The 10282-nt window shown below is 34.2% G+C and overlaps 1 protein-coding gene across 1 annotated transcript; it reads right to left on the bottom strand.

Moving 5' to 3' along the window:
* Nucleotides 1–256: 256 nt before the first annotated feature.
* Nucleotides 257–6298, bottom strand: LOC126972046 (uncharacterized). The gene is made up of 4 exons (XM_050818622.1): nucleotides 6060–6298; nucleotides 5230–5422; nucleotides 4127–4245; nucleotides 257–1439 (listed from the first exon to the last, which is right to left on the bottom strand). Exons 1-4 carry the CDS (start codon nucleotides 6267–6269, stop codon nucleotides 1296–1298), a joined length of 666 nt encoding a protein of 221 aa, XP_050674579.1. The 5' UTR covers nucleotides 6270–6298; the 3' UTR covers nucleotides 257–1295.
* Nucleotides 6299–10282: the final 3984 nt, after the last annotated feature.

The raw sequence follows: 10282 nt of genomic DNA, 5'->3' as shown, positions 1-10282 counted from the left end.
ATTCGTTTTGGAAAGGATGGTAGCTTTTGACTTTCAATAAGTGATGTCACATCCTATTTTGAATAAAAATATTTGAATTTGTACTTACTCATTAGGAAGACCAGTGTTATCATATCACCTATGGCTATGGTCAATATAATACTTGAGTGAATTACAGCTCTGCAATCTAATAATACCTCTACTTATATACTAGGATTAAGTAAATTATTTTTTCTTTCAATTGATTGACAGGTGACATCTTAATTAACACAACAAATATTATTAATAATATATTTCCTCATTAATATCAAAAAAGCAACTACATCTAATCACTTAAGTTAAGGATCTACAAAGCGTACTTAGACTTTGCTCAGACATTACTTAAGTAAGACTTAGCTAAGTATAAGCTCAACATGATCTTTGATTTGGTATTTTTAGTCATCTGACAGCTGAATTTATGACGAGATAAATCTAAGATAGCCCAATACAATCTTAATTATTCTTAAAACATAAAAGTTCATGTTCTTAATTTAGGTAAAATATATATATATATATATATCTGCAATGATGGCCCCACAATATGGACCGAAGATCTGGTCAAGATCGCAAGGAATACGTTGGGTGAGGGCAGCGCAGGACCATTCATCGTGGAAATCTTTGGAGGAGGCCTTTGTCCAGCAGTGGACGTATTCCGGCTGGTGATGATAATGATAATCTGCATGCGCTGACACTATCAAGTGTCTTCTTTATTATAATATGTAACTTCTACACAGCGACATTATCTCCGGACCTCGCTGGAACGTTTAGCCCCCTCCCGTTTCCTTTTCACTTCCTCCCGCTCGTCCTGTTGCGTCAGTACGGTTTGAAGTTTTATTACCATTAGGTACATGTCGTGATATTTTTGTGCTACCATTGCTTTGTTTTTGAAGTTTTCATTGTTATGTTTTGACTTTTGTTGTTAACAGTTATGTAGTTTTTGTTGTTCTGTGTCGCTATTAGTTATAATACAGCAAGAAACATATTTTTTTTTAAGTAATAATTCAAGTTCTACACAAATGGAACTTTAAGGCTTAGATGTATACAGAGTACTCAGACTTTTCTTAAGTAAAACTCAGTTGAGTGTAAGCTTAGCATAATATTTAATTTCGTTTTTATATTCATTTGACAACTGAAATTATATTGAGATTATACTAAGACAATGCAAGGGTCAAGTTAGCGTTTTGTCACACTCAGCTAAGTTTTAGGTACCAAAGTAAAGTCTGAGTAAGGTCTAAGTTAAGTATAAGCACATTCGATAGATCTCATCCTTAAATGTTTTATTGCAAGTCATCATCAGTAAGAGTTGAGGGCGTGGATGAATATATTTTCAACTTCGGTGAACATATCTTCGGTTGTTGCATCGGTCCTCGATACATCGAAAGGAATTCTACAACTGCTGCTAATTCATTCATGGTTATTTCCTGAAATAATAATGAAAAATTTTATTGGTAACGTTGGTTCTTAAAATCAATGATGAAAGTTAGGATTGCTTTGAAAAGAATGAGCCTATTGATGGTTACCTCATAGCCTATGTAACATTTCATAATTCTAATTAAAAAAAATTTAGCAAATTATAATTGAATACCACTTATACGTCAAAAACTACGCCACATTAAAAAATGCTTCAGACCTAAGGAGAACAGGCGCAAAATTAAGTATCTTAGCAGAAACCCCCTTATTTTTTGCAATAAAATTCGTTGCAATTAAATTTAATGCTAAAATATCTTGTTCATAAACATTTTTAAAAACTCTTTTGACTTTCGTATCTCATTTAGGAACTACTACTCGGTTGGGTCGAGTTAGTATGTCTTTTGTTGGGCGATGTATATGCTTCTACAATATGATCCCAGAAAATGTACAAAACAAATGTGTTACGAAATTTAGAAGAATTGTTAAAAAACGTGTGGGAAAGGTTATTATAGCATAAACGATTTTCTTAATGATACCACGGACTGGGAATAAAGCGAACACCCTCAGGCTCTTTAATTATAAATGTTTATTGTACGATATCACATTTTAATCCATATTTTATATAAAAAAAATCCCGCTGAGTTTCTTGCGCCCATTCTTCTCAGGTCTGAGGCAGTCTCTTTTGAATGGGTGGTAGTTTTTGACGTTCAATAAGTGATTTTAAATCCTATTTTGAATAAAAATATTTAAATTTGAATTTAAATTTGTTTTGTACATTATTACTTATTAGTACTTATTACTAAGTTTATAAAGTATTTAATGTAAAAGTTTAATTTACACTAAAGTTTATGTACCACGTGGGATTTAAACGCGCATCTCTCGGGATTCGCCACAATACTTTTACTAACTATGACACCTAATCCATCCACCTACCGTCTGGATGTCTAGCGCTCCGAACAGTGATGTTTTCAATGAACTTTCTTCACGTAAAATCAGGCTGTGGATTAATCTTCCTTGCGCGGTGTTTTCAGGACGTTATGACATGGGTGATTTCAAAAAAGCGTGTACACTTTTCTAAAAGCTCGGCAACGTTCCTGTTATTTCTCTGGTGTTGAAAGAGAATGTGCGCAGCGGTATACTTCTCCGAAGAGTTAAAAGAATGGGGAAGTCCCAAGCTTATGGGGGTCGTAAGAGGCAACTACATTTTATCATAGTTTAGTGTAAAGAGGGATGGAGAGGCGCGGCTACTTCAAACATGATACTCTTAGAAAAAGCACAGAGAGCTGTCTTTAAGTGATTTTTTAAAAATCTATTACATAGCCAACACATAAACTATATACAGACTTGGAACTTCTTTCTATCCGAGGTATATTTATTATAGATTCTAATACCAACAATAAATACAACATTTCCAAGTGGATTTAGCCAATTCTTACATACATATATATACAACAACTTAAAATGTTCTATTGAAATTGCTCCGCCCATCAGGTCACATTTAAAATACAGAGATGGAAACACACACTCACTTATGAAGATATGGAACGCACATACACACACACACTTTCGGATCATATTTGTAAACATAGCATGTAAATTGGTTGCCTACAGGACAGGCTATGCCTAGTGTAGGGACCAATTGCTATGTTATATTATGCGATAAAGTGTCTGTATATAATAAACAAATAAAATAAATAAATAAAAGAATAAAAGCTCTCCACCACAATAAAACAAGTATCCTCAAATAGATTTCCCCACAGAATCTCTCCCAGCACTTTGTGGTTTGGAGAGAGTATTGCTGAGAACAAAGATGAGAACACCAATAGAGACCTCCGTCTCCATCTCCATCCTTATCTACCAGGAGGAACACGTCCAGAAAATCGCCAGGGCAGCTTTGAAGTAACCTCACTGGAACACGCAAGTTTTTGTATGTTGTCAAAACTTGCACTTGGTTATATCAGCACTTCAGCTGTTCTCAGTACTCTGCCTGGCATGACTCTCTAGTCCATGTAGCAAAGGAGAAGGCCGATCTTATGGGTACTCTCTTTGTCTCACATTCAACTGTTAAAGACAATGTAAAGATCCCGAGGTGCCCGAACTGGAAGTTGCAACGGAAAACTTAAAAGTAAAATCCGTTTATCGACTGTTCAAGAATTTCTACCATTCTACTAAGAATGTGAGCTTTTAAACTTTACATATTATGTACTAGCTGACCCAGCAAATGTTGAATTTCCATATAAAGTAATATAAAAATCAATAATTAAAATTTTTGATGCATAAAAAAATAGATGAAGACCGATTCACAGACCCACCAGATACATCGTACATATAATTTATGGTACTATAATAATCATTATATTCGATTGCCATCTTGGAATTGCGTGTCTGTGGATGGCTTAGAATAATATTAAAATCGCGATACAAAAGTAAGTGTTGATCGTAGATGGGTGAAAATTTGAAGTTGTATGTATTTTTAAATGCTGAATCATAAATAAACAAATTAAAAAAAGATTAAAAAAAAAGGGTGATGAAAAATAGATGTTGTCCGATTCTCGACCCTAGCCGATATGCACACAAAGATTCAAGAAAATCGGTGGAGCCGTTTCGGAGGAGTTCAAGTACGTACACCGTGACACGAGAATTCTATATATAATATATTAGATATTAGTAAAATTATATATAAATACAAAATACTTACCGGTTCTCGTTTGTAAATTACGGTTGAAATTCGGCCCCATAGAAGTTGGAGCAAAAAATCACCCTCCTCTAACTGTAAATGGTGCAACAGCATTGGCGAATTATGTTGCTTGGCTCCACCTGTGTTAAAAAAAACACGAATAAAACTAAATTGTTATAACAAAAAATCATAAAAGTTGTATACAATAAATCTGACTATAAATATTTTTACAACTTGAAAAATTTTAACAAAAAACAACTAAAATAATGCGATGAAATCTACGCTGACACAGTCGTGTGCTAAGCTCGTATATGATATGTAGAAATAAACAAAATAATGAAATAAAATGAAATAAACCACACATTTACAGAAAATAACTAAATGAAAACAAAATATGTGCTTAATATTAATACTTAACTTACTACAAAAAAGCAATACTAAATATGGCACTATTCTTCCAAAACTGGAGTCTACTCAGTTATAACACTGATTTTAATAATTGTGATATTATGATAAATTAATACTTAAAAAATGTAACTATTAATAATTCTTATTATTTCTTACTGTTGATTTTAAGTTTAAAATTTTATTTTAATTCATTTTTGAATTTCTTTTTAGTTTATGTTTATGTTGATTGTTTATTGTTGATTTTAATTTGAATTTTGAATTTTATTTTAGATTTCATTTTATGTTTAATGTTGATTTTAAACTTAATTGCCAACTAGACATATTAGGTCTGCTCGCGGGGAGCGCGCAGAGATATTTTTTTCGTTAAATAAACACAGAGTAACACAAGCTACACGATATAAAAGCGCTAGCTCGTTTAAAAACAAAAGCGTTGACGTTCGTTTTTATAAACAAGCCCAAACACTTCAAAAGCAATAAATTTTATTTTGTAACCCGAGCCCGTTGACCTTGGCGTCGGTAAGATGACTGGCTCGAGCGCCACGCGCGGTGTGGCTGCTCCTCAGGAGTTAACATTTTGATGTTGATTTTAATTTAATTTGAATTGTGATGTTGATTTTAATTTAAATTTTATTAGGTATTGTAAATTGTGACTTAATATGGGCAAATGCCTGGAATAAAAACTTATTATTATTAAATAAACAATGATACTAACTTACTTATGTCTGTTTCATTGTTCCTCAAGTCCACCAACTGCCTATAGCAGCCACTCACTTTAAGAACACTCTTCGACCAGATGTCGAAGGGGTTCTCGGTATGGTACCTCTGCCGAAGTACATCCCCTGGCGACTTGTCCATTATCTCGTCAGCTATTTTGCCAAATTTCCTCTCTATCATCCACATTAAGGCAGCCTGAAAGGTTAATCTAAATTATAAGAACTTTGTTACTTTTAAGTGATATCGATTAAATATAAAAACTCAACTCTACGGAACTGATTAAAGTCGTTACCGTCTGATGGCAGTTGAATAAAATAAAAGAAAGCCCAGTAATTTTACTAGATATGGCGCCCTATAAACTCAAATAAAATAATGGTTGCACATTAAAACTAGCTAACTAACTATAAGACTATTAGGCCGGCAACGCTCCTGTAATTCCTCTGGTGTTGCAAGAGATTGTGGGTGGCGGTGATCACTTAACAACAGGTGACCCGTACGCTCGTTTGTCCTCCTATTCCATAAAAAAAAAGACTAGCTGACCCGACAAACGTTGGTCTATTTACAATAAAAAGAAGCTTTATTCATTAATTTGTCAAAAGCCATCGTTAAAATCCAAACACTGACTGTGTTCAGATTCCTTTTGTTTTAAAAACGGGTTGAAAAAGGTACGAAGAATCAAATATATTTTACGTTTATAGGATGTTAGAAACAGATATTATTAATTCTCTATACAGCACTTTACACAAATGAATATAAACATTTTGTTCGGTCCATAAAGGTCGCATTGTATAACATTACAAACGCTAAAAATTGTTAATATGAATTCCCTTACCTCATCAACTTCGCTAAAATCAACCCGATAACATGGCAGTGTATCAAAATTCTTGGTGAAATTCCCATCTGGTATTATCGCGACCACATACCATACTCCCACATTCTTTTTGGTATCAAAACCACCCCTATACCCTTCACAAGCCTCCGGAGTGATAGAAACACAGAAGACACTCTGAATTAGGAAATGTATTAGGAGTATGACTAACATCTTGAGTTAGAAACAGATTGTGTTAAAAGTGTAGGTGCACTGGCATTTATTTGGCGGAACTTATGCTGCCATAGAGCAAGTAAACTTTAGAAAGGATTGTTCTAATTTATACGTTGTTTTAGCGTTGAAGTTTATTGTTATGAGCTTGAAGATATACTTGGCTATTAACTTCAGGAGTTATAGCATTTTGTTATTTTTATTCATTTGCATAGGTTATCATGTTTTCAAGTGTTTTCTATTACAACTAACGCTGGTAATTCGATATAAATATTTATTTAAGTGGAATGTACTTGAATATTTTTTTGTAGAGGAATTAATGTGAGTCCTCTTAGATACCATGTGTAAAATTGGGCCAAAGATAAAATAGTGACCACTAATCTCAAATTTCCTCGCCTCTTCCTGCCTCGGATCCAACCCCTTAACTTCCAGCATCACGGCACTCGTAGCTCAATAGAAGTTCGTCACTTATGAATCGAAACTGTTACGTAAGACGTAACAATACAACAACTGGTTTTTCAGAGTGCAAAGTGACAGCACCTCTTCTTCGCAGTGTTCGGACGCGGCCTCTCGACTCGTGTGTGTGTCGCTAACACAAGCTGGTGGGCTACAAGATGAGGGTAGTTAGAACAAAATATAACATTAGCGGTCACTTCTATCCACCACCGACATTTGCACTTTGATTGAACATCAAGTATTTTATTTTTTCAACAAATAGATGTTAATACGTCTTGTTCTTTTAATTTTATTTCTTCATTTTAGTTTAATTGTTTTGTTGGCGTGCTATTGTTAATTCTAATCACAGATAGAGATTACATAATTGTGTTATATATGGATAATAGTTCTTCATTCTAGTTCATCTCTTTGAGTGTCTCTGGTTCTTTATTTACTCAAATTTGCGAGATGATCTATAAAAATAATTTTGCTCTATAAAAGTTAATCGATTGAAAAACTCTGGTAGAAATTTTAAATCCGCACTATAATTGGAGTTATCGGAAAAACTCACACCAAAAACAACCGTGCCCCGTAACTGCTATAACAAGGCAGTGGAACAAACATCCCAAAACTTATGGATCATGAATGATTCGAACGCTAAACGATTAAAGTTTAGGAGCGTTAAACTCAGGGACACGGTTTACAATCCCGTATTGTTCAAAAATATACTTAATCCCAAACATAAAGAATAAGATTTTTTTCTATATTTGAAAGAGCTATATATAATATCTCAACTTCCTAGTATGCAAGTATTAGGTGCAGGTATTCAACTGCTAAGGTGATCGTGTAAATGGTACCATAAAGCTGCATTTAGTGTCTACGTCGGTCATGCGTAGCTATAACAATTAAAATATATGAACGCGCACAGTCGAGCGATTAATCGCTACGCGCGTACAGCTACGTCGCGCTAATGAGAATCATCGGTCTAGCTCGTCGGTCCGGCGTACGTCAGTCCGCTGACGCGCTGTGGCGATAATGTACTGCAATTGTACACTCTCAATTAAAATTGCTGCAGCTGAACGTAAAACGCAACATGTTCAGCGCGTACGGATACGCGCTACGCTCGACCGACGTCAGCGCTGACTGACCGTCGGTCGAGTACAAAATGCAGCCTTACTGTACAGTTGAACAAACATGCAAGGAGTTAAGGATCATATGTTACTCTGACGATTTTCTTAGAGGTTAATGAATTGGAGGCGTAATCAGTCAAAGTGATCATTTAAACACTTAGATATATCCATTTGATATTCATATATTTAAGTAGTATTATTCTCTTAGAAGAAAAGTTATACATACTCAAACTAGAAGTTTAAGTAACGGATATTTGTAATAATAAGTTATTCCAGAGATGTGTCTGCTTTATCTATTTGATCTGATTTTCCCCAAAAACGCCAGTTTATAAGACATCATCTAAATTATTAGAGCTGAGCTGTTGAGAACAAACCGCTCTACAAATATGAGAGCTCCCTGTAGATGACAACTTTCAATTGCCTAATGTCTCTTGCTAACAAGATAATTGGATTCACACGAAACATAATATGACACAAGTTTTGACCTATTTCTGCTTGTATAAAGGTTTCTTTACTTTCAGTAGTTTGACAAGGTTACTTGATTAATTTTAAGTCATTTGATGAAACATTATCTTCACTGCAAATGTCTTTTTTGCGTTCTATACTCGGTTCTATATATCGGTCTCCGGTCTGTCGGTCGATCCCATATCAAGATGACAATTTCCAATTATTTCGCTTTCTGACCTCATCATCGGAGTCCTTTTTCTTTATAGATCTGTCCTTTTGTGAAACAAAACTCTTTCAATTGTAATTCTTATTTACTGAAGAAGATTTTTATGCAAAGGTAATATCAGATTCAACTGCAATAACGCTGCCAAGAATGTTTTTTGGATGGTTTTATTTAATGAAAATACGAAACGAGACGAGCAGGACGTTCAGCTGATAGTAATTGATACGCTCTGCCCATTTCAGTGCAGCGCCACTCAGGATTCTGGAAAATTCCAAAAATTCTGAGCGGCACCTCATTTGCGCTCGTCACCTTGAGACATAAGGTGTTCATGCACATTACTGCTTCACGTCAGAAATAGGCGCCGTTGTGGTACCTATAATTTAGCCAGCGTCCTGTGCAAAGGAGCCTCCCACTGGTAACTTTAAATAACCCGTTGTTATCTTATATCTCCATCGTTTATGGAACGAACGTTTTTATCTTTATTTTAAGCAGAAGTTAATTGTCTTTCGTAAAATAAACCAGTGCTCTGAAATGGGCGAATTTAAAATTTTTCGTATACAATAATAGAAGGTTGTATTTTACCTCTAATACGTAAATGATTCACTCTCTCAAGAAAACCCAGGGGATACTCATTAGAAATGCCAGTCTCATAAAAATATTCACCATTATCTGTCTTCGAGTCTTTTCAGCCATCTCAAGAAATATTCATCTTAGCAAAAATACGGTCATTGTTTAAAAAGAAAACCTACATACATTTACTTGAACAAAGGCAGTAAAAACGGTTTATGGACTTGTTATTGCCATCCCGGCGGACAGGTTGGATGGTAAAAGGGGTGAGTTAGTGGCGATTAAAACAACATAATATTAATAGCAAAGCAGTTCTTAATAAATACAGAATAAAAGAAAAATACCTCAATCTTTTTCTTTTAATCACTAAAACCCGCAATAAATATGTGCTAGTTATTATGCAAAATAATAGCAGATAAATAAAACATGGGCGTCAGGCGTTATTTTCATCATTGTTTGATCACTAACTGTCAAGTGATGATGAAAAGAGTTTAAAAAATCTAATGCAATCTGATTCCAAATCCAAATATTTTTTTTACTATCTTTAATGCACCCTTTGCTAACTGGTAATGCTTTTGTGAAGAATATAAAATATCGGTTCCAATAGAAACAAGAGACTATTTACGTTCACTAAGAAACAAAAATAACGATAAATTTAATGTTAAAATAATTAAGTAAATAATTTTAATCAATTATGAAAAAAAATCTATTGGTGTACTCGAATAAATTATTAATTTCGTATGCTCACAATTTTATTTAACATTTAATTCAAATATTTTTTGTACTATTAGAAATAACATCACCGCTTAATCCGTTGACTTGGGCTACCGAAAACTGAAGCGGTAGAAAACAGATTTTAATGTATCCTATGAAAATGTTCATTCAGAAATCTCCCTTTGAATTTTAATATTGAATTTGGATTGTAAGTTTATTAGCGTTGAAATGATAATAAATTTTGAGAGTACTCTCCGTTATTATAATATTATATTCGGTATCTTACTTAAAATATTGTTTCACGTAAGTATTCGTTGCGTTATGCTAATATCGAGGATACTTAATAAATTGAATATTTATACATTACATACATATTTACAGCTCGATCCATTTGACCGCGTGCAACGCAGAGTAACTCGAATTTTCAGGGACTCAGTGCTCTGTGACGGCTGGATCACTTGGCGTTACCTAGAGACGTCGCTTCATTGTGCGTCTTCTAC

This window comes from Leptidea sinapis, chromosome 2 (assembly GCF_905404315.1).
Source record: "Leptidea sinapis chromosome 2, ilLepSina1.1, whole genome shotgun sequence".
NCBI lineage: Eukaryota > Metazoa > Arthropoda > Insecta > Lepidoptera > Pieridae > Leptidea > Leptidea sinapis.
This window is presented reverse-complemented; position numbering and strand designations above follow the sequence as displayed.